Below are 25,763 nucleotides of genomic sequence, written 5' to 3' on the forward strand. Positions count from 1 at the left end.
GTTGTCCATGAAGTTTGTGGAAACCCTTTCTCTTGTTATGTAAATGTGGACATGATTTTGCCTGTTGGCCTACAGAAATTGAAATGCTTAGGATCTCTCTCTTTAAATAAAAAAAGTTGGCAAATCGTTGTTTGACAGCAGAGCTTCTCATATACAAAGTGCTGACGGGACCTTGTTAGAATAATGCAGGCTCTGGTCCAGGCTGCAGAGGGACTGCTCTTCGCTCATACTAAGTCTAACAAGATACTTAGCTAACAAGTCACTAGTGTTGTAGGTAGATTTTCAGGCACTGCCAGTGCATTCCGACAGCACCTGTTCTGTGCTCGGCGAGTGCTCCTTTTGTAAGTTCACTTGTGACTCACAACCAGTGTGTTCTTCCATCCTCTTAGTGTATTAGGACAGAACTGACATTGTATAGGATTCTTTTCTTATGTTTTTGAGATGAGGTAATGTAACCCATGCTGCCTAGAGGCTAAGGCAGGAAGAGAGCCTTGAAGTCATGATCTTCCTGTCTTAGCCTCCTTAGTGTTAGGTGTGTAGGTATGTGCCACATACCTGGTTCGTATAGGACTTTTATTACTTTGCTACAGTAGGCCAGTGTTTCATGGAACATGTTTATGTTTGTGTGTGTGCGCTTGCGTGAGAGAGAGAGAGAGAATGAGAATGAACTGAGTTGGGTGTACTGTGGCCTAGATAGTCAAAACTAAACTACAAGATGTTTTGTTAAATGGGGTGCACTTTTTTTTTAAGTTGTAGTTTCTTTTTCTTTTGAGACAGGATTTCTCTGTGTAGCCTTGACTATCCTGGACTACTAGCTTTGTAGACCAGACTGGCCTCTGCCTCCCTGGGTGCTGGGATTAAAGGCATGTGTCCACCACGCTTGGCTAAGTCATAAGTCTTAATCTGTAAATTTTGTATCTCACTACATGTAATGTGCATGCACACATGCGTGTGTGTTGTTTTTGTCTTACTAGGTGCAATGGATGAGCTTCACAGTCTGGATCCAAGAAGGCAAGAGTTATTGGAAGCGAGATTTACTGGAGTTGCGACTGGGAGCACTGGGAGCACTGGGAGTTGCAGTGTTGGTGCAAAAGTGAGTAAAATTTTAATCTCATTTAAAGTCCTTTCTTTGTGTTAAGTGGTCTAGAACATGTTTAGTAGGGCTGGTTGAGACGGCTTGATCACCAGAGTTCAAGCCCCAGGACTCATGTTGGAAGAAGAGAACCAAGTCTTACAGTCTGTCCATTGGCCACCATGATATATGCAAATGCCCCAATATAAAACACTAAAACTACAAAGTATCCTTTGCACAGAAGCCCTGTATACATGCTTAATGACAAACTATTTCCCTCCCCCCTCCCCCAGACAAGGTTTCTCTGCCTTGGCTGTCCTCGACTCACTTTGTAGACCAGGCTGGCCTTGAACTCAAAGTGATCCACCTGCCTCTGTCTCCTGAGTGCTGGTATTAAAGGCATGTGCCACTACGCCGACTGACAAACTCTTACTTTTTAAGATTTTTATCACGTGTAGAAGGAAATTAGAAACCTCATCTCTTTTTATTTGCTGTGCAGAAGACTTCTATATTGATGCAGTTGTGTTTGACAATTCTTGCTATTATTTCTTGAGCAAAACATCCTTGCCTATGCCCTGCTTTTCCTGTAGCAGTTTCTAATGGGAGGGAGGTCTTACATGAAATTTTTCACTGTTTTGAATTGAATTTTGCACAGAATGAGAGAAAGGGATCTAGTTTTTCCATCAAATTGGAATAGATTGTCTTTTTCTCCAAGATACATTTTTAGCAACTTTGTTGAAAATCACCTGTGTGGGCTTCTGTGCTGTCTATTCCCTTGATCTGTACATGTTAGTCTCAGTAGCATACTGTATCTGTTAAGCATCTGTAGTATAATTTGAAATCAGATATTATGATGCTGCCAGCCTTGCTCTCTTTTGGCTCAGGGTGTCTTGTGGCTGTTTGATGTCATTAATATTTCTATGTGAGTTGTAGGATTCTCTTTTTCTGTTTCTGAGGAATGTGCTTGGCTTTTGATGGAGGATTATGTTGAATCTGTAGATTGTGCTTGATAATACAGTATTTTCACAATATTGTGCTAGTGTTTGAGCTCTATTTTGTAGTGTCTCCAATTTGTCTTTAATGTTTCAAGGATTTCATTGTGGATTTCTTTCACCTCCTTGGTTAGGTGTCTGTCAGTTATCTATTTACCAGTATACACACACGTTTTAAATTATTATGCATGCTATTCCATTGTGAATGGAACTGTGCTCTTGATTGCCTTCTCCGTGTTTGTTGTTGATATATAGAAAAGCTACTGTTTTTGTGTGTGGAACATATATCCTAATACTTAAAGTCTATCACATCTAAGAGCTTTCTGGCAGCTTTAGAGTCTCTTAAGTATGGGAACATATTATCTGTAAAAAGGGATGATTTGAGCGAGTTCATTTCCTATTTATGGCCCCTTTGTCTCTTGCTCTTGTCTTACGATTGGCCAACAATTCAAGTATCATATTGAATAAGAGTTAAGTAGTGGAAACCTGCCTTGTTACTGATTTTAGAAGAAATACTTGGAGTTTTCCTAATTCATTGTAATGTTTTGTTATCAGCCTTCAATGTACTATGACCCCCTTTGTTGCTGCTGCTAGTTTCTTTTCTTTACTTCTTTTCTTTTTCTTTTTCTTGGTTTTTTTTTTTTTTTTTTCCTTTTTTCTTTTTTTCTCCAAGACAGGCTTTCTCTGTGTTATCTCGGCAGTCCTACGCTCACTTTAAAGACCAGGTGTCCTCAGAACTCATGGAGATCTGCCTGCCCCTGCCTCTCTGAGTGCTTTGATTAGAGGTGTGCACCACTGTGCCTGGCTTGCTGCTAATTTCTTGAGCGTTGGTCGTAAAAGGATGTTGAACTTTGTCCAAAGACCTTTTCCACATCTGTTGAGACTCCTGTGATTTCTGTCCCTGGGTCTATTCAGACGCTGCATTACATCTTCTGCTTAGTGTGTGTTAAATCATCCTTTATTCTTCTCTTGGTGATTTCATGTTTCTTATTTTGAGAAACTGCCAAACTGTTTTCCAACTGTCTTATATCCTCATCAAACAATGAACAAGGAGGATGGTTTCTCCATCCTTGTCAGTATTTGGTCATTATCTCTTATAGCATAGCATTCTGGTCAGTGTATAAAGTAATACCATATAGTGTTCTGATTTACATTTCTCTGTTGACCAGTGAAGTTTTTGCCATATACCTACTTACTATTTGTGTATGTTCTCTGATGGGGTATCTAGTCAAATTCTTTATTTTTAAGTTGGGTTGCTTTTAAATCTTGAGTTATAAGGGATTTTTATGTGTGATGGGTAATAGATCCTGGTCTAAGTGATTTGCAGAGTTTTCTTTCATTATTATATCTGAGAAACTTGCATAGTTCAATGTCACATAATGTATACCTATTTTTTTTCTAAGACATTGTTGAGGAGTGAATATATTATGTCCCTCTCAGGTGCATGTGCTGAACACTTGGTCCCAGCTGGTGGTGCTATTTTGGGAGATTGCGGAAGCCTTAGAAAATGAGACTTACTTAGCTGGAGGAAGAGGTAGTAGAGGGTAGGCCTCAGGAAGAGTTCCTCTGTCTCTTCATGTCCCTCTGTGATGCTATCACCAAGAGCATGGGGCCATGTGATGAAACCTTAAGCCAAAATAAGTAATTCTTCTCTTTAAGGTGTTTTTCCTGGTCATTGGAGAAAATGAAACCAGAAAGATGTTTATAATTTTAGCCCCTACATTCAGGTCTTGGATCATTTTGAACACACATGTGTATTTACACATACGTAAATTCACTGTATGTACATGTGCTTATCTAGTTGTTTACTGGACATAAACTTAAAGTTTTCTGCTGATCTATGCTTTTTGTCCTCAACACAATATCATACTTCAGTGTAGCTTTGTGGTACATTCTATCTATCTATCTATCTATCTATCTATCTATCTATCTATTTATTTATTTACTTACTTACTTACTTAATGTATATGAGTACTCTATCTGCATGTACACCTGCAGGCCAGAAGAGGGCATTAGAGTAGATGGTTGTCAGCCACGATGTGGTTAATGGGAATTGAACTCAGGTCCTCTGGAAGAACAGACAGTCCTCTTAACCACTGAGCCGTCTCTCCAGCCCCTTATGGTACATTTTAAATGTGGAAGTGTGCATTTGCCAACTGAGTTCTTGCTTAAGATTATTTTAGCTTTCTTGAGTCTTTTTCATTTCTGTCTGGCTTTTAGAACCAGCTGGTCACCTTCTGTAAAAGACAACTGAAGTTTTGGTAGGAGTTCAGGTAAATGTTTAGGTTAGTTTAAGTATTGGCATTCTTAGTAAGTTGTCTAGTCTATGGCATAAATGCCCTTACGTTTTTAGGTATTTTGTTTTCTTTCATTGATGTTTTGTGGCTTTTGGTGTATAGTTCTTGCATTTGTTTAAACTTTTGAGTCTTTCCTTTTTCACAGTAGTATGAAGCTATTGAATTTTGTTTTGTTTCTCCTTTAATGGAATTGTCCTCTTCATTTTATTTTCAGATGTTGATTGCTGTTGAATAAAAAGTACAATTGAGTTTTGTGCATGGCTCTTGTGTCCTGCAACCTAGTTCAACTTACTTATTATTAGCTCTGCTAGTTTTACCAAAAGCAATAAGCTTTTGGAGTTACTCAGTGTTCTTATGTACACAATACTGTAGGCAGGAGAGCAACTCATGTTGTCAGACCTCCATCCAAGAGGCCCTGGGATTGATACCCTTCACCATAGGTTTGGCTAAAAAAAGAACATGCTCAGATCCTATTTCCTTGTCAGTTGTGAGTTGAGTCACTTATAGTCCTCTGTTTTATCTTACTGTTGAATTATCCCCAGAGGGATATAGTTTGGAATGTGTGTGCATTTAAGATGCCATTTTTCTAGTTTGGTGGGTTTTCTGAAAGGCACACCTTTCTTAGAAATTCTGAAATGGTTTAATATAGTTTTCGAGTTGTGATTCCTGCCTTATTTTGTGGACCAGTTTTATGCTTCTCTCCTCCACTTTTCATCACATTTATGCTTTTCTCTAGTCTAACAAACTCATTTCTTCAACGGGTGTTTTCTCCAGTCTGTTTTTTTTTGAACACGCAGTTGACTTTGATTGAAATTGTGCATTGTAACCAGAGCCTAGTGTGTTTTTGCAATTTTTGTCTAGGGCTAGCGCTAGTCAGAACACCTGATTAAATGCTGAGATAGACAAGTCTTCTTGCTTAATTGGTGATTTGATTTTCGTCTTTGGTCCACTTCAGATTTTCTGCTAAACCATTTAAAGTGTTTGACATTTTGTACCAATTATTTTATTTTCTTTATAGAAAAAGAAGTCAGTTTTAGCTGTCTTACAGAGGGGAAGAGATTTGGTGGACTGTCGGACAATTCACAGAATGGTTCTGAGGCTGAGAAGATGAGACTTGGACAGCAGGCAGGGCAACTCTGGTCACTTTGGCCAAAGAAACCCCTGTTTCTTTCTGATTGTGGTGCTCTTAAGGGATCCCAGCCCATAAAGTGACACCTTTCACCTCCACCCTGTGCTTATGTCACTCTGAGATCCCAAGCTATAGGGCCACAGTCCTCAACCTATGGTTCGTACCTTCGATTATGATTCATAACAGTAGCAGAATTAGTTATGAAATAACAATGAAAATAATTTTACGGTGGGCTTCCCTATAACATGAGGAGCTGTATTAAAGGGTCACAGCATTAGGAAGGTGAGAACCACTGGGCTAGGGGAAAGCGTTGTCAGGTTGCTTTTGTGTTTTCTCTTTGAACTATAGGCATGGGCCTATGCACAGACGTGTGTGGAGGAAGGATCTTCTTTAGATGCCTGTAGTACATAGACAAGTTAATTTATAGTTCCACCAAAATTATAAGACAGCACAAAACAGAACAACTTTTGATGCTTGACCAACCCAAAATCAAAATGGAGGTTGAGTACCTAAGATAAGAAATGTTAATTGTATTTTATATCCATAAGACTTAAGTTTTGAATTGAAAAATTGAGACAGTGCGTTTTAGGGAATGAAGGCATTTTGATATTAGAGTAGCATGGTTAGATGGGGGCATCTATTGGTGAAGTACAGCATTGCATTCAGTTCTTACACACACACACACACACACACACACGCACACACACACTGGTAAGATACTGCATTGCATTAAATTCTTCCATCCCCACTTCCCCCGATTTTTCATATGGTCCATGTAGCTGCATTTGGATAATTTTCTCTACACGACCAAGTAGTGACTGTAGGTCATATGAATTCTGTCATAAATGCTTTACTTAACTGTCATTGTGACACTCAAGGGACCATAGACCAAATGTCATTCAGTGTATGTGGCTGATTATATTCCAGTGAAACTCTGTTAAAACAGGTGGTAAGTTATACTTTGATAATCCCTAGTTTCTAGCAGAGCTCCACAGTAGTACTTTATGGAATAGGATGGTCCCATTTAATATTTCTATGGCCTAATTTATGTTTACTAGTATTAAGGGCTAAATAAATAATTTTCAGTTTTTTAAATCTTAAGTCGGGGCGTGCATATCTGGGCTGTGCCACGTATATGGGGAGGCCGGGGGCAACTTTGGGGGTCGATCTCTCTTTCTACCCCCATGAGGACTTAAAATGTGGAGGTGTTTAAATGAGGAAGCTAATTCTTAAAGTTTAGTTTTAGTAGTCTCAGCTTAAAAACTGTGTCTTCTATCTTTAAGTATTATTCTCTAAAGTCTTGACAAGATAACCAGTAAAAGTTACAGAATTAGTACGCAACAGTAGCAGTCATGGAAATGCAAATCAGAACTGCGATGGGATATCATCTCACCCTCATCAGAGTGGCTGTTGCCAAAAACGCAAAAATAACATGTTAGCAGGGATGGGAACAAAAAGAAATTCTTAGTCACCGCCTGTGGGAATGCAAATTAGGGTGGCCATTATGACGACCCATCTTCAGAAAAACTTAAATCTACAGGATAGACGAGCTGTCATGCTTCTGAAGTATGCTTCTGAAGTATACCCAAGGGAAATAAAGTCAGTCTACCAGAGATACGTGGATGTTGGTACTTATTCTAACACTAATAACTACTGTAGGAAGTCAACTAAGATATGAATTGATTGATGAACACACACACACACACACACACACACACACACACACACACACACACACACACAAAAGACCTTTTTTCAGTCATAAAAATGAAACCCCAGGGTTTCAATGGTTAAGAACCCTAGCTACTCTTCCAGAGGACCCAGGATCAGTTCCTAGCACTGACATGACAGCTCTCAACCATGTGTAACTCTAGACCAAAAAGATCTGACACCATCGTCTGGCTTCTGTGGGGATTGCACACATGGAACAAAGACATACTTTTAGCAAATACTCATCCATGTAAAATGAAAATAAATAAAATCTCAAACAAAAACAAAAACAGTCTTTTGAGGACTGTTGATGGCTCACAGAGCACTGGCTGCTCTTCCAGAATCCCTGGAGTGGCTCACCGCCTGTAGCTGAGTTTCCAGGAATCTGATCTGTGCTTCTGGACACTCAGGTGCACATATGACAAGGTGGCACACACATGTACACAAAAATGAAAATAAATAGGCATTTAACAAGATATACATTTTCCATTTGTGCCCAAATTGGCACAACTAGTAGACACTATTAGCTGAAATAAACCAGATGCAGAAGATGTGCTCTGTGGAAACAGGAAGAATTGATCTCAAAGTAGAGTTAGTTACTAAAAGGAAGGAAGAAGAGAGGGAAGAGTGAATAATGGGAAACTAGGACAGAAAGGGGGTTGGATAAGTTCTGATATCCTGTAGGACAGTAAGAGTGACTGATTTGCAGTCATCTGTTTTGTACTGTGTATGGAACTGAGAGAGGAGCTGGAACAGGTGGTCAAGAATTGGCAGTAGCAAGCTGGGCGTGGTGGTGCATGCCTTTAATCCCAGCACTTGAGAGGTGAGGCAGAGGCAGGTAGATCTTTGTGAGTTCAAGGCTAGCCTGATCTACAAAGCAACTTCAGGACAGCCAGGACTACAAGAGAAACTGTCTTGAAAAACAAAACCAAAAAAACCAAAAACAAACAAACAACAAATTGGCAATAGCAACTACCCTGATTTGACTGCCATGTATTGAGGTACTGAATTATGCCTATGAATGTGTTACATTAAATACAAATTAAATATGTAAGTGATTTTTTTAAAAGGTTCCTTACAGAAATAGTTACATTGAGGTTAGGAAAATGTTTTTTTTTTTCAGTGTAACAAATGTATTTTCAGAAGATTAGTTGTGGAACAATAATACACTTAACCATCATACTATTTCATAATATTCTGTATAGAGACCTTACAGATTGCTTCTGTTTGGTAGAAAAATGTATGGTTGCTAAATAAAATGTTTTTAAGATCTAGCTGCAATCTCATTTTTAAAATTAAGGAACAAAAGTATTAAGTAAAACACTTCGTGGCACAGGGCGCTGTGAACATATGGAAAAATGCATATTAATTTTGATGTAGAAGATAGAGTTAGGAATGTTGATGAAGAAATTGTTAGTTTTACTATCCATGGAATCTGTACTAAGATTCCTAGCATTCAAATAAGTAGGAATACCTAGAACCATATGCTATGGCTTATATTTGTGATCCAAGCATCTGAGAGGCCAAGGCAATATAATATTGGTTATATTCCCGTATAATCAGTACAGTGGTAACAAAGCAGTGGCTTTAAATAGAGCCCAGAAGCAATCCTTAAGCTGGGCACAGTAATATATGCCTGTAATTCTAGCACTCAGGGAGTCAGAGGCAATCGTACCTCTGAGTTTGAGTCCAGCCTGGTCCTCAAAGCAAGTTCAGGACAGCTAAGGCTACACAGAGAAACCCTGCCTCAAGTAGTCCTCCCAGTACATAGAGAATGACTCATGTTTACTTACACAGCTTACTTGGTGACATGACTCAACACAGCCTGCCACCACCATTCATATTAGAATAAAGACTATACTCATTGCTACAGAAGACAGTCACAAAGAATTGACAGATGAGGGAGGATACGCATGCTCATGTCATGTATACGTCATTCAAAAATAAGTATTATTTTTATATATTAAAAAATGAGAGGTAAATTTTTGAAGAGATATCCTGTACAATAACATAAAAATTATAAAACACTTTAGAATAAATCTAACAAGCCATTTGACAATTTCACCAAGGGTTATAAAGTGCAGAGAAATTAAAAAAAAAAAATCCAAAATGAATGTAGTACTTATGAGTGGAAAGACTCAGCATTATAATGTTGTCACATCTTCATAAGTTTTCCTGTAGATCAGTACAATATCAGTTAAAAATTACAGTATTTGGGGGAAGGTAAAAATCAATAAACTTCCAATTTTTACATCAAAATATAAAGGTAAAGAAAGACACCTAGGCGTGGTAACGTGCTCATGAATTCAAGGCTAGATGGGGCTAGGTAACCTATCAAGATAGTATTTAAGGACAGTACAGAACTGGGGGGAGTTGTACTATTAGATGCCAAGAAATAAGGTAAATTAAAACAGTGTGACACCAACACAAAAATAGAAGTTAACAGAACAAATAGTCCGACAACAGATTCATTACATACTGACCTTGTATTGTAGAAGGCAAGGGGTTAACTCAGACCATCCAGTCTGCTGTCCTTATGGAAGCAAACACTTTAATTTGTGGTTAAATTAGTATTTCAGTGCTTATACTTTTTACTGTAAATTCATTCCTAGCTGAACTTGGTGGCTCTATTATTGCATTTTCTTTGTTAAAGCCTTTGCTTTCGGCTCAGTTAACAGTTATTTACTGGGTTAGTGTAAACATCCATGTACTCTTCAGCCGATAGGTGCAGACATCATTTTAGAATTTCCCTCGTTCTTTAAACCTCTCCCCTGAAGTACTTCATTCATGTGTTCTAACCGAGGCTATTTGCTCTGTTTCCTGGGATGTGTATTTTCCTAGAATTGCGCTTCTAACCCTGAGTATTCATTTCCCTTTGATTTGTGTTTGAGCTCCTATTCCATGTATCCCACATCTTCTTTGTCTTGGGTTATTTATTTCTTCGTTTTAGTAGGGCATATTTGCCAGTCATTTCCTTTGGAAAGGAACATGGTGAATATTTTGAGACCTTGCTTATTTTCCTCTCATGGTTTTTTTGTTCATTTATCTGGGAGTAGTATTCTAGGTTGGAAATAATTTTCTCAAATTTGACGCATTGTCTCATTGTCTTTTAGCTTTCTGTGTTACTGCTTGTCACTCTGGTACCATTCTGATTTCTGGTCCTTGTGAATGAATTGCTTCTTCTAGTTGTGTGTGTTGTGTGGGTATGTGCACACTAATATAGGTACTTATAGAAGCCAGAAGAGGGCATTGGCCCCCCTGGAGATGGAGTTACATGTGTGCTGGGAACTAAACTCAGATCCTCTGCAAGAGCAGTATGTGCCTCTGAGCCATTTCTTTAGCCCTTATTTCTAATTAAAAAGTCACGCTTTCCACTTCTAGGAAAGTTTGGCTCATCACCGTCATCATAGTCATCTCACAGTTACCACAGTCATCATCCTTCCTTCCTCCTTTTCCTCCATCATTGTCATCACCACTGCCGCCACCACCATCCTTCGCTCCCTTCTACGTCATCACCCTTCCTTTACTCCTCCCTCCCGCCTCTCACTATTTGGACCAGAAACTTGCACAGTCTAGTTTTCTTGTTGTTTTGGTTTCTTTTTAGAGAAGACTTTTTTAGTTTCTTTTTTAAATTTATTTTATATGTATGGGTGTTTTGCCTCCATGTGAGCATATCATGTGTATGTGTCAGATCTCATGAACTGAGTTAGAGATGGTTGTAAGCTATTATGTGAATACTGAGCCACCTCTCTAGCTCTCAGGATTTTCTTCTTTTTTCTTAGTCTCAGATATTTTACTCTGATGTGCGTACCTATATTTTTCTTGTTACCTTGCTTGGGGAGAATGCAGGACCTCTTAGCTTATAAGTGTATGTCCTCACCAAGTTTTAGACTTTTCATTCTTTCCCTGCTCCTTTCTCTCCTGTGACTAACTGCATGTCAGTTGGAATGCTTGTTAGTTTGGATAGCTCTCTGCACTTCTGCGTTCTGCTGTTACACCAGTGCAGTGGGTGCTCATTTAGAGTGGGACTCCTGAGTTCTGGAGTTCAATCTGTCTCTTCTCTAGTTTTTATTTCTTTGCAGAAATTTTAGTTTGTTCATTCTTTACAAGCATATTTCACCTTGTCATTTTGAACATTTCTGTAGGTACTTCAAAGTATCTCATTTGTTGGTTCCAGTATCTCTGTCAGAATGAGAACGGCCGGGTGTGTTCAGCAGAATCTTGACTTTTTTCTTTTTAAGGTTTTATAGCAGCTAGTTAACTTATCAGGACAGCATAACTGTGTTGCCACAGGGTGTCCAGCCACTGGTATTGCTTTTCAGGTTCTTCAGAGTTATCTGGACTGCTCAGAGCTGGCTCTTAACACAGATTAGGTACCATCTAGAGGCATGAGCACAATTGATGTGCAACATTCTGAATTTTTTTCTTTGTGGTTCTTTATTTTCCACATATTTCTCCTTATTTCATCGCTGCTGTGGTGTCTAGAAATCATTTTTTCTAAACAGTGAAACTGGAGATTTTGATCCAGCTTATAGTTGCTTTGGGGCAGTTCTTTTGTCCAAATTCAAGACTATGTTATTTTTACTGGAATCTGTATCTAATGTACTAAGAATTGTAGCTCTTGAGGGCAATGCAGATGGTACAATTAGAATATTGCACAGCTGTTTATTAGTCTATATCAGTAAATAAATAATACTCTACTGCTTGCCATCAGTGCTCAGAGGGTCAGCTCTTCATTGTGGTTGTCTGAGCAGTTAGTTCCTGATTGTATTCAGGTAACGCCAGTGTCTTAAAAATCACTTTGGGTAGTGATGGCGTACACCTTTAATTCCAGAGGCAGAGACAGAGGCAGGTGGATCTCTGTGAGTTCTAGGCCAGCCTGGTCTACAGAGTTCCCAGACAGAGAAACAAACAAATAAACAAACAAAAAAACACAAAATGAAACCAAACAAACGAAATCACTTTCACTGGATATAAATTGTTGTATTCATTCTTGTTTTTCTTAAATGCTTCCTTTTAGTAGTCTTTTAAGTATTTATTTTCTCTCTGTTAAATCCTCCAGTGCTTCCCTAGTTGCTTTCTCTCATTCTTTTTATTTGGTCCGTGAGATGACTCAGTGGGTAGAGGTGTTTGCTGCCAAGCCCAAAAACCTGAGTTCAATCCCTGGAGCCCACATGGTAGATAGAGAGCACCAACCCCTCTCCACACATTACTAGTTCTACACACACGCGCGTTCGCGCACACACACACACACACCAAATACATCTAATTAATAAAAGTCCTTTTTACTATTAAAATGCTTTGTGACCTTAGGGCTCTCTTAAAGCACCAAGTGCTTTAAGATTGCTTGTTCCTTACTGACACTATTTCTGAAGCTTCTCTGAGTACTGTTACTTGTGGTCTTTAAAAATCTGATGGTAGTGTTTTTTCTTATTATAAACTATTTTGTAATACTGTGTCTCACTTTGAAAATAATGGGTTACAGTTTTCACTTATTTTGTGTGTGTTTCTGGTGTCATAAGATTGACTCATTTGGTTTTTTGTTTCTTTTTTTGTTTTTTGTTTTTGTTTGTTTGTTTGTTTTGTTTTGTTTTGTTTTTGAGAAATCAGGTGGCCTGAACACTAAGGTAGTTCAGCATGGCTTTCCCACAGAGTTTCTTCCCTCTGCTGTTGGTTTTGGGTTCATTTAAAAACTGAGCCATTTTCCTTTCTTTTTGAGATTTCTAGCCTATGCTTTCAGAAATTTGTGTGTGTTTACACATGTGTATTCAGTTGTGTATGTTTGTAGAGGCCAGAGATCAATGCCAGTGTCTTCTTCATCACTACACACCTTCAAACATTTTTATTTCTAATATATGTTTGGATGTTTTGCTTGCATGTATGTCTGCTCATCACGTGCATGCCTGGTTTCTGCAGGGAGCAGAAGAATGAGTCGGATCCTTTAGAACTGGAGTTACAACTGGTCCTGAGTTACTGTGTGGACGCTGGGAACTAACCCTGTGGCCTCTGGATGAACACACAGTGCCCTTGATGGCTGAGTCCTCTGTCCAGCCTCCCACTTATTTTTTGAAGCAGGGTCTCTCACTGAACCTGGAGTTCCCCCCTTCCTCCCTTAGAATAGACTGCTTGCCCAGCAAGCTCCAGGGGTGCTCCTGTCTCTGCCTGCCTGGCAGTGTTGAGGTTATAGGTGCATGTGGCTACTGTGTTCAATTTTATGTAAGTGTTGGGATTGAACTCTGGTTCCCATGCTTACACAAGTGCTTAACCAGCTGAGCCATCTCTCCAGCCCCCTTCTGGCCTTTTATCTGGATATTTATTTTCCTTTATTGCTGTTGTACGTATTGTGTTCCTTTTAATTCCACACCCAGCAATATGCATTCCTTGCACTTCCTTCCTTGTTATAGACAGGTCTTTCCAGGACTCCTATGATATGACTATGACTGCCCCAACCTTTAGACTTTGTTGTGAACAGACTCCTGTATTAGTGATTATTTCAAAGGTCAGAAGGCTCCTGGCTACAGCTTCTGTCTTTAAGTTGGGGTTTTGCTTTTTGATGGTATCTATCCTGTTTTCACTCTGTAGATAGCTTTTCTCTTGCTTTCTATACAGGCTTTGTGGTTGCTTGTGCATTGTTCCCTTCCAGCTGTTTTGGGGGTGAATTTGTGGAAATTTCTGTCACATGACTTTATTGTATTTGTCTGTAGATTTTTGTCATTTGTTTAGTTTTGTGCATGTCTTCACCAGGCTTTATAGATGGTCAAAACTTTGCCACTGCCTGCATTACTCCAGAATCAGAATTTCTAGTTTGACAAATTTACTCAGTTTTAACTTTGTTCCAGAACTCCTTGAATCTTAATCATGTCAGCTGAGAGCCCACGTTGATAGCTTTACAGCGTTCATAGCATACAGTGGCTCACAGTTGTCACCAGAAATTTATCTACAAATAATTAGGCCAGTTTGTAACTTAACTGTAAGATTTGTAGCTATTCTTAGAAATGAGAGGGAAATCTGAGGATATCAGTTGGTTTGCATTTGTGCAGCAACCTGTCATTGTCTGGTCAAAGCATTCCCATAAGGATGGATCCAAGACCTCGATACTGCTACAAGAGTTCACAAAATGTTAAGCATTGGGGAAGCATATTGGAAGGAAAGCATATACCAGCGGACAGTTTGTGTCTGCTCACCACTGCTCAAAAATACATTGTCTAGAAAATAGGGAAACTTTAGCAAAGCAGTTAAAATTGTCGAAGTACATAAGAACTTTTAAATTAAATTAAAACAGAACAAAATAGGCAGTTTGTTTTTATGAAGAAAGAAAGTACGAGGCATGGAATGTGATTCTTATGGTGACAGAGGTGCATGGCTGATGCCTTACATTGGTTGGTGTATGTGAGACACAGAATGTGATCATTATGAATGAGGCACACGATGATGCTTTCTGTATGTTGCCTGATGACTTTAATGATCTTGGATTCTAGACATGGCCCAGTTCCTTTGTTTTTGACTTGATGATGTAAAAAAGTTAACAGTACAATAAGACCCTGAAACAGCAGAATTTTGGTAGCTTGACAAATTATTCTAGACATTTGTAGTGTTGAGAATATGGTATTTGTTAGATTTACCTTGCTTACTTGGCTTCCTTGGTTAAAGAAATCATATTTAATTTGTTTCTTTAAAATCACTCCTAATTTTAACCTTTGAAAACCTTTCACAGGCTTCAACAAATAATGAAAGTTCTAATCACAGTTTTGGAAGCTTAGGATCACTAAGTGACAAAGAATCAGAGGTAAGTAATTTTATTTTAAATGTGGTACTGGGAAAGTAAAGGTGGAATTGTCTTCTAAATAAGTGTCCCTCCCTCCTCATTAACAGTCCTGGTCTGAAGGTTAATATTTCAAAGTTTTCTTCTAGAATTTATTCATGTAGTGTTCCTCTAGCCCCAGGCAGCAGTGGTAGAGAGGGGGGGGGTGGCCTTAATGAAGCACAGTATTTAGATTAAGGATTGTATTTGGCATCAGAGAGAATATAGTTTTTGATTATGCAGCTTAATTTGCACATGAATAATACAAAGGCGGTATCAATGGAAGACCAGGCATTTATGGTTATATACGATGACGGTGGGTTTTGAAATATGCTGCATTTCATAGTTTTTTAAAATTATTATTTTAATGTTTCCCATCTTAGTTTGGTCTTTATGAGGCTTTGTATACCCTCCTAGTTATAAAAATATGTCTTTCTTCTTTGTAGAGTTTCTTGTGGAATCAAGCTCATGGTTTTCATTTTGAATATTTTAAAAATGTGATAAATCCCCCCACTAGCACCCATTTACTGACCTCACGGAGAAAGTAGGTGGTATTTTTGAGTGGACATTTGGGTCCACGGTATGGCTCATTCTGTGCATGATACACTTGATGGCGTCTTCTAAAACTGGTGGACACGAATGTGTTTGGGTTTAGCTTTCATGTTTTGATACAATGACTTTTTGTAAGTCTAGCCTTTTCTCTTCTTGGGTTATACAGTTCTGTTTATTAGTTTTAACCAATTTATGCGTGTATGTATGCGTGCATGTATATGTTTGTGTTTTCCCTGTCAGTGTAATGATTTGTACTTGGTTCCTTTAGTCTTTTTCTGTCAATAGGTCGTTAACACTTAGGAAACCTTACTGCGTTTGGCTTCCTTGTTGGATGCAGAAATTCAGAGGTGGCATCTTTCTAGCTGTTTGTTATTGAGAGTATCTAGGAACCTGTAGGTAGGCAGTTTTGTGCAGTTGTACAGGCACCCTACACTCCACAGGAGTGTGGCATAGGGTTCTCACTCATCAGGCTTTCCCTTCCACAGAGACAACTGGCAGGCAGCTGAAAGGACTGTGCAAGTGACGGGACTTTATCTGCAGTAGGTTCCCTTGAGGTAAGCGTTAGTTGCCCCTGTAGCATCAGTTATCACAGTTTAGTTTTTCAGATTAGCACATGTGTACTAAGACCTTTAAAATAGGTTAGTTCTAATCCAAGTTGAGTTAATAACAACAAACAAAGCAAAACAACAACTTATCAAGAATATTTTTACTTTATTTCTTCTGGACTTTGGAATATTCTTGATATTTTTTATAGATGAATATATTCAGTAATCTCATATGTTCTTTCATAATCTTGTGTTATGAAGAGCAATAAAGTGACTTCAGATGTTTTTCCTTTCTGTTATATGCTTTTTGTTTTTTAATAGCAAAGTATAGTAAAAGTTAGGGTCCCTATATAAGACCTTCATAGGGATAAAATATTTTTATATTTTCTTTATCAATATTCACAATACAGGTTATGGATCAAATACTTGGATTCTTTTAGAGGAATTACTCTATTAATAAAATTTTCCTTTAAAGAATTCCATGGATGCCAGACAGTGGTGCCACATGCCTCTGATCCTAGCACTTGGGAGGCAGAGTCAGGCAGATCTCTGTAAGCTAGAGGCCGGCCTAGTCTATAGAGAGAATTCCAGGACAGCCAGGGCTACACAGAGAAACCCTGTCTCGAGGGCAGGGATTGGGGGTGGGGAGAAGAATTCCAAGGCTATATTTTTAGTTGGATTTTAACTAGCTGTATTATTTGTACATAGATTTATTTGTATAGACATTTTGACATTTGGGCAGCATTAGAAAATCTTGAAAAATCATTTGGCTTTTGCTGTCCTGTGTTCTGTATATGGGATTTAAAAAAATTGATAGTTAAGCGTAGAGGCACAGTATTTTGACATTTCTTCAGATTGTACATATTCCCTAACAGTCAAAGAAGTGACTTTCATTATTTGTTCTCTATTTCCTTGTCAGAAGTTGATAATCTGGAAAATGAATCTCAGGCTCTATTTCTGTAGTTAGAACCTTAAGGAATGAGTTTCCTTGAGATGAAATTTTATACATACCAAGTACGAATGTACCTGGGCCATGATATAAGGCACTGGGAGTAAAGAGCGTGAGGTAGAAGTGCTCTTTTGCACTGAGTACCCTGAGTAGCATAATTTAGGTAGTGTCTCTTGTCTCCTGACAGCACTTATCTTTTTGATAATCTATTTTATGACTGTTATTTTTGGGATGGAACCAGGGCCTTGAGCCTGCTAGACAGATACTGTACTGCTGAGCTACAATCAAAGCACCCTAATACATTTAAAAAATAATAGTGTTTATTTCTGTAAGCAGATAGTACTGGAAGGTTTGTTTATGTTTTTTTTAATTAGCTGTCCTTTTACCTAACCTCAATTATGTTAACTTTTTCTTCTAACATTTACTTACAAATCTGAATAGAAATGTGTACAAATCCTACTTTGGATTTTCACTTACTCTTTCCCCAATTGTTTTCTGTTCACACGCCCAGAATCATATTTTCTTCTGTCTCCTTACTAAAACTGGAAAGCACCTCATTATAGTCACTACTAGGTTGATTGAATCTATTTTAATTTACTGTTATTTCAGCTCATCTATGTATCATTTAATACACACATATGACTTATTTTTAGATGTATGATTACAGAATAAAAGCTTTTTGTGGGGGTTGAAAATTTGTCACATTTGTAAAGTGCACTGTGCAAAAACAAGTAGTTTAAAGTCTCAGTGCTTACATACAAAGCTGGGCATGGTAGCATGTCTTTAACCCTTGTGCTCAGTGACAGATTACTGGAGTTTGTTGACCAGCCAGTCCAGCCAATCAGTGAGCTCCATGTGAGAGACATGTCAAAATACAAGGTAGACAATGAAAAAGACAACTGGCATTGGCTTCTGACCCCTCTCTGTACATGTATACCTACATAGGCATCTACCCCCGCACACATCGCACACCCAGATACTTTCCTCTTGGTAGTGCAAGTATTTGTTAGATATGATGGTTCTAGGTTTGTTTTCATCCACACCATTCTGAGTCTATTAAATAAGCTTAAGATATCTAGTGTAAGCACTTACTGTGTATCAGTAGTCTGCTCATTTAGCCCAACCACAGAATATGAGCATATGATATCATCTCTGCCTTTAAGTAGAAACAGTATTTGGGAGGAGGCAGGCAGGCATTTAAACACTCTTTTGTGAGCAGTGTGAGTGCAAGGTACTAGGAAAGCCAAGAGTAGGCAACCTTCAGTTCTGTATACCTGTAAGGAAAGGTGGACAGAAAGAGATAAAGGTACTTTGTTAAGCCCCACCCCCCCAAAAGCACTGAGCATGGTGGCCAATGCCTTTAATCCCAGCACTCGGGGGAGGGCACGGAGGCAGGTGGGTTGATGTGAGTTCGAGGCCAGCCTGGTCTACAAATCGAGTCCAGGACAGCCAGGGCTACACAGAGAAACCCTGTCTTGAAAAACAAACAAAAACCCAACAACAACAACAACAAAAGAAAAACTGAGTTCCTCCTGCATGATAGGGCAGAATGTGAAAAGGCGCAAGCTAAGGGATTGTGGTGGTTTTTGCTCCTGTGTGGAAGCATGGTCAGTTTAGTTATGGAGGTACAGCAGTGGTTATCAGGACTAAGGCACTTTAGACCACTAGATAGTTGTGGCCTATCATTTCAGTGGTTTGTAAACTTCTAGTATGGAATGCTGGGAGCTGGGGATCACATTTTAGAGGCCCTTGGATTTCATGGTGAGGAAGTTCAGGTGATGGGGGAGAACCTTGAAGTCAGAGAAACAAACAGAAAGAAAAGTATAGAAGGCTCTCACTGGTCTCAGGGAAGAGGGTGGAATTTGAGGGAGATGAGACTTGAATCGGGAAGATGACTAAATAGCAGTGTGGCCTTCTACATAAAGTGCCAGTCTGCAGCTTGAGTAATTAGAGAGCGGTGCTGGAGAGGCTCTGGTCACACTGGTTTCGGTGTTGACTTGCAGACTTTCCCCACACCCCCTTTCCAGATCCTAGAAGTTACTATGTCACCACACATAGCATGCTTTTCAAACTTTAATGTGCAGTAAATTCCTGGATGCTTAGGGCAATAGTAGTTCTGCGGCATTTGTTTTGACTTTTTACGCTCTCAGATCCCACTAGACTTAAAAAAGGAAGAATGAATAGAATTTGATAATATTGAGAAAACGAAGGAAGGGAAGGAGTCTAGGATGACTTACAGCGAGGCTCTGTAGGCAGCAGAGGACTAGAGGTAGACACCTAGAAGTCTCAGGCATGGGTGTTAACAAAGGGCTAGGTACAGACAACACATCTTAAAATGCAGTCTGAGGGCTCCTGGGGTTCCTCAAGTGTGCTTCAGGGAGGTTTCTTATAACTGTGCTAACACATTAGTTTCTTTTTCTTTCATTTTCTTAGAGTTTATAGAGAATTTCCAGACTGTGACACATGGTGACATCACACCAGTGATTTATGCATTATGTATTTGTATGTCCTAGTGTATCAAAAGTTTTGAAATGGTACTGACATTTGTATCTCACACAAATGGGTTTGGCTTTTATTAGCTGTTTTCTCATACTGTGGTAGAAGGAAAGAAGGGCTTTGCCTCACCCTGCACATCTTAGGGCTTGACCTGTCAGCAGTGGTGGGAAATGAAAATGACAGAACAAAGTTGGGCTCAGGAGGGTTGTGTGCTTTGAAGATGCACCAGCACCAACCAGAAAACTCAGCATGTTTATTTTATACACCTGAATGGAAGAGGCAGGGCTATTGTCTGTGGCTGAAGGAGGAGGTAGGGGTATTGCATACAGCTCAAGAGGCAAGTTTAGGCTAATCTTAGGGGTCTCTGTAGGGGAGCGGGCTCAGGCTGTACCACATTTGTGCACATACTATCAACATCTGCACATGGGTCAGGCATGGGGTCATTGGCATGGCTACGCTCACATTCAGCACACATTCATTGAAATATGGGGCTGTCATTAGTTACCATGTCCATAAAAGTGGGAAGGGCATGCTTATCAATTTCTTGATGTAGTGTTCCTCTCTCCCCACACCTCTCAGTTCAGTACCCAGATATTGTCCTTGGAGTATTCTTTGAAATTCTGATACACTCTTTTTAGGTGGTGTTGATTTTTTTTCTTTACATTCTAAATACTTTGAAATAATAGTTTTCTAGGCATTTATTTAGCAAGCAAACAAAAATATGGTTAAATATTACTTTTTATAAAAGTGTGTGTGTGTGTGTGTGTGTGTGTGTGTGTGTGTGTGTGTGTCATGGCTGCTTTACTTTTCTCAAGCAGATTGAATACAAAACTGACTGGAAGAGAAAAGTGAGATTGTTTTAATTGAAAGTTCAGCCTACTATAGTGCTTCATATACTCTAGTAGGTGATTAGTAAATGCTTCTTGAAAGAAAAGTTAAGTGTTACTGTCCACCCATCTCCTTCACAGAAGATCTTCATCCTTCTTTGTCAGCATGTCCATGCCATTCCTCTCAGCTGCTCACATTACCTAGGGTTTATACAATACCAGAGTGCCAAGTTATGTAAAGAATCAGTTTTCAGACTTTTAGGTCTCAAGATTGAGCTCTACAGCTCTTCCATATTGTTAAGAATCCCAATAAACTTCTGAAATGTCCTTTACAGTTATCAGTATTTACCACTTTAATAATTTAAAAAAAAAAGTGAGACCAAGATGAGTGAGCACACAGTTCATAAGTCATCAGTAAGAGCCATCCTGTCTGTACAGCCTCTGAAGTGCTCCTTGTTAAATTCATGAGAGAGTGGGAGCTCAGTGCCAGCTACAAAGAATTCTTACACTCTTACGGAGTGAGGCTTGTGAGGCTTAGCAGTGTACACTGGATAGTTAGGAAGCAGAGGAGACTCTCCTATAAAGTCAGTGAGGGTGTTGCCAGAGTCTCCTCAGCTCTTTTGCACTGTGGTAGCCAGGATGCCCTCAGGTGTTGCCAAATGCTGTCTGATAGTGGGAGGGAAATTTCTTTTGATAAAGGTCTACTCACTAACTGAGGGGAAGGAATTTAAACATGTTAACCATGGAGGTGAATTACAACTTTCTTAACTTTAAATCACCAAACATGCAAACAAACTCACAGAGTGTCACTTGTCCACAGGCACACACATGGTGAGTTAATGGTAGAAATTCTAATTTAAAAACTTGTCTTGTTGTAAAATGCTGTTCTCAACTGTAGGAGCATGGGGAGCTTTAACCTGATAGCTAAGGTAAAGTGGAGCTTACCATAGCATAGTTGCCCTAATTAGTCTTCTGAAAACATGTATTTTGGAGTACAGAATCTTTAGGTTTGAGATAGTTTATAGCAGTTGTCAAATAGGCCAGCCCAAGTAACATCTGGAATAAAATCATTCACAGGTGCTAATTTCACACACATGCCTCGGAGGTTTTAAGAGCTTTGAGCTTAGGCTCATATTGCCGAGAATTTAGTTTTCAATATTTTATTTTTTAGTAGAGTTTTAAAGATACTAGAAAGATGCATTTTATAGCAACAAAAAGTAGTAGATATTTTACTAATGTTCCTTATTTCTCATTTTCTAAAATAGCCGAGTATCCATGATCCATGACAACCTACTGCCCAGTGAACTTGCTATTGCCTAATTAATTTTCTGTTATATGGTCCAATTTTGGTTTTAATTGTACTAGGGGATTATAAGTAGCAGTGGTGGCAGTAGCAGTATAAGCAGTAGCAGCCGCAGTAGCAGCAGTGTTTTGTTGTGTGTGTGTGGGTGGCTTTCCTTACGTGTGCATCTGTGCACCAAGGCACTGAAACTGGAGTTGCTGATGGCTGTGAGCCAACAAGTAGATGCTGGAGGTGATCCTGGGCCCTGTGCAAGAGCAGCTTATACTCGCAGTTCTTGAGCCTTCTCCTTAGCCTAGGAATAGTGTTCTTAATTTTGGAGATTATGAAATGCATATATTACACAGGTAATTCATGATTTAATTACTTTAGATAGATAGCCTGATATTTCACCCATCAAAATCACTCCCAAGAGTTTTTGAGGTGTTTTCTAGAAATAGTTAACTTTGGAATGGAGATTCTGTTTAGAAACCAAAACTTTGTAAATTATTGAAAACCATTTTCAGTAGCTCTATGATAGAACTATTAAAAATAACACTGATCTTACACAGGAGTTAAATGAAATATAGTGTTGTAGAGACAATATAGTGGTGTGTGTGTGTGTGTGTGTGTGTGTGTGTGTGTGTGTGTGTGTGTGTGTATTTAACTTACAGCTTGTACCAGGCAAATACTCTACTCCTGAGCTACACCTATCCCACAATAGTATTTTTTCATTGTGTACAGATCTTAAAATTGTCAAGTATTTTCCTATGTTAATATTATTAAATATAGGTTGATACTACCTTTGAACTTAAGTTTTGAAATGTGCATTCTACAGTTGATCTTAGTGAAAAGCCGAGACGGTCTGACCCTCACTAGTTGGGAAAATCTGGTGCTTTTTCAGTTCCCAGCACCTACATGGTGGCTGATAGCATCAGTAACTCCAGTTCCTGAGGATCCAATGGCCCTATGTGCACAGCACACATATGATGCATTCTGTAAATCACCCAGAAAGTAAATACATAAAGTAAAAATAAATAAATCTTTTTAGAGAGATTTTGTGTGTATGTGTGTCTGTCTGTGTGTGTGTAGAACTAGTAACTTTGGTTTAAGATATTGACTATAGTGTGTGTGTGTGTGCGCGCGCACATGCGCACACAAGTTAGTCACATTTCCTGTGTATCACAATGGGACAGAAATTACTTATAAATTTTGCTACTGTAATGACTGTCATAATGCCAAGCTTGCGGGGTAAATTTTCTCAAGTTATTGCTTCCCAAACCCACCCAACTCATCTCTCACAACTGTTCTCTATGGCTGTTTGATTCTGCTTTTGTGGCTTGAAAGCCGTGACAAGATAATCTGAAAGTTCAACTTGATTCTAATTTTATGGTACATTTTACTTAGCAAAACCTTAAAGGGAAAGCCAGAGAAAAGAAAATGTCAGTAAACAGTTATACTGCATAACGAAAAGAAAATAGCACACTAAATTACCAAATTACTCTTCAGTAAGATTGGAAACTTAGTGTGTTCTTTGTAACATGTGGGGACTCAGTTTTAAGTGACCCAAATAACAGTTCAGGTTAGTATGGGAGTATGGCAAGCAACATGGTTGTTAGAACTCAGGGTAAGAGGAACACCTTCGTATTAGACTTCCCTTTGTTGTTAGAGGGTGCTAGGCATGTATGAGGAAAAGTACAATGTACAAGCTTTTAAAAAATATAATTTTATATTGGAGCTGAGTGGTTATCAATTAACTTCTTGCTTGTGCTCTCCCACTATAATATTAGGATATTGTCATATAATAGAAGTGATAAATTATAAAGTAAAATATAATATACTAAAAGTAGCTCATGTGTTTATTTACTTTGAACATAAAGGTTTTGTTTTGTTTTTTTCTTTTGAAGTGGGTTTTTTCTGTGTTGTAGCCTTGGCTGTCTTGGACTTGTTTTTTATACCAGGCTAGCCTCAAGCTCACAGAGAACCACCTGCCTCTGCCTCCTAGAGTGCTGGGATTACAGGCTCATACCACCATGCCCAGCAAGGAAAAACCTTTTTGATGATAAGATTCCAAACATTGTATATATAAACTTTCAGGGTAGATTTTGGAGTTAGCAGTGTAACAGAAATTTCCTATGAAAGGTCAAAGTTTCATGCACAGATTTCTGGTAATAGTTAATTATTAAAGCTTTGCCTCTCTTTCAGAGATGGACTATTCAAATTCTAGGTCATTAGTAAGTGAAACTATTCTTGAATTAGAACGTCCATATTTCATGATAGGTTGCTACAAAAATGTAAATAAAATACAAGGAAACAAGAAAAACTTTGCAACACAATTTGCTGTATTCTACTCTAGAAAGTTTAGAGAAGACAGTATCTTTTTAAAATTCTTATTATTTAACATGTATGGATGTTTGCATGTATGTCTGTATACAACATGTAAAAACCTGATGCCTGCAAAGTTGATGAGAGAGTGTCAGTTCCCTTGGAACTGGAGTTACAGGTAGCTGTGAGCCGCGTGGGTACTAGGGATTGAATCCTGGTGCTCTGAAAGAACAGCCAGTGTTCTTAATAACTGAGCTATTTCTCTGTCTTTGAAAACAGAATATCTTACATATTTGACATTCTTGGGGAGCGGCATTGATTTGCATTGAATATTTTTTTGTAAGGACCCAGGTTTTGATATGTGCCATTATGTAATAAAAATATTTCTTTAAAAAAAAAAAGATATTTCTCAATAAATCCTGCCCAAAAATGTGCTTAACAGTTGAACACTGGGTGCTGGATGACTTAAGGGGTTAAGAGTCCTTGTTGCTCTCATAAAAGATCCAAGTTAATTTCCCAGTATCTGTACAGTAGCTTACACAATGATGTGTAATTTTAGTTCAAGGGAATCTAATTCAGTTTATGACCTCTGCAGGTAACAGGCATGCACATGGTACACATACATATATGCAAGCAAAACACCCATACACATAAAAATTGAAAAAAACAAAGACAGAGATCGAACATTATTTTTAGCAGCTGTGGGCAAAAGTTTGTCATGACATCTGTTCATATTATAGTAATCATCCTTGAACTTGGTGTGTGAACATGAATCATTTAGACAGGCAGTGGATTGTACTTTTGAGTCATTCATTTGCTTGATGAATATTTCACTAAAGATAGTTAATATTAGTACAATTTTGTTTTTTAAAGTGTTTGTAATTTCTTAGAGAATTTAGTTGGAAATAAGTTAAATGTAGCCCTGATAGCTATAGTGATTTTGTTAGGACTTTGTCTGAGGGGCGTTGCCTGCTTAGCTAGGCTTCATGGGCCTTAGCTGAGAGAGCAGTGATCTATCCCCTTTCCGTTGGTGCACTGCCTCTTCACACACTGCAACCCCTTGTACAGTGCATTTGTGCTGATAATTTTAAGGGTCTATCTCATCTACGCTTGTAGATACATAATCTGTAGTGATTTATGCCCTGCATTTTACCTCAGACTAGGATGCTTTTTCTTAAATTTTATTTGTATTGAAGAAAGACAATTTCATCTTTTAGCATAAACCAAGAAACCACATGATTAGCTATAAAACCTTTGTTTAATAAACACTAACTTAAGTTTCAAATGATAGAACAGCATTCATTAATTATATCACCTCTGGAGTGCTTTAAAATTTGCCTTTGTTTTTCAAACACATTTTTAACTGCTAAAAATACTGTGTATGTTTATGCTATATCAATTCAAATGTCTTAGAACATTGAGTGCCGGAGTAGAATGTCTCAAACCTGGCATTTGTAAAGCTAAGTGTTCTATGAGTGCTAGTCTTTCCTTCGTTTTCTCCTAGCCACTGTCTTACTTCTGTTGGGATCTTGGGCCTTTTATAATCACTATTTTTTCACCTCATTCTACAACCAATCCAACTTTACCTTCTCTGTCAATCCTTTCTGAGGTCAGCTTCAGTGGGTTAACTGAGAAAGGTAGAGAAGGAAAGAAAAATAGTATATAAAGCAAGAGCAGTAATAAGCTTGAAAAGTTCTATAGAAAGTGTGTGATCTATGCAAATTTTACATGTTATGTAAATACAGGTGGTATCATTGTGTCTTTGGTTCAAGAAAACCATTGGATGTGA

The 25,763-nt window shown here is 38.5% G+C and overlaps 1 protein-coding gene across 2 annotated transcripts in view; it reads left to right on the forward strand.

The window, feature by feature from the left end:
- Tlk1 (tousled like kinase 1) overlaps window positions 1-25,763 on the forward strand; it is a 116,555-nt gene that overhangs the window by 37,651 nt on the left and 53,141 nt on the right. For both annotated transcript variants that reach the window (XM_051166688.1, XM_051166690.1), the window contains 2 exons: window positions 975-1,093; window positions 14,915-14,986. In XM_051166688.1, the coding sequence (XP_051022645.1) occupies window positions 975-1,093; window positions 14,915-14,986 (191 nt within the window). The remainder of the gene's footprint in view (window positions 1-974; window positions 1,094-14,914; window positions 14,987-25,763) is intronic.

This window comes from Acomys russatus, chromosome 24 (assembly GCF_903995435.1).
Source record: "Acomys russatus chromosome 24, mAcoRus1.1, whole genome shotgun sequence".
Classification (NCBI taxonomy): Eukaryota; Metazoa; Chordata; class Mammalia; order Rodentia; family Muridae; genus Acomys; species Acomys russatus.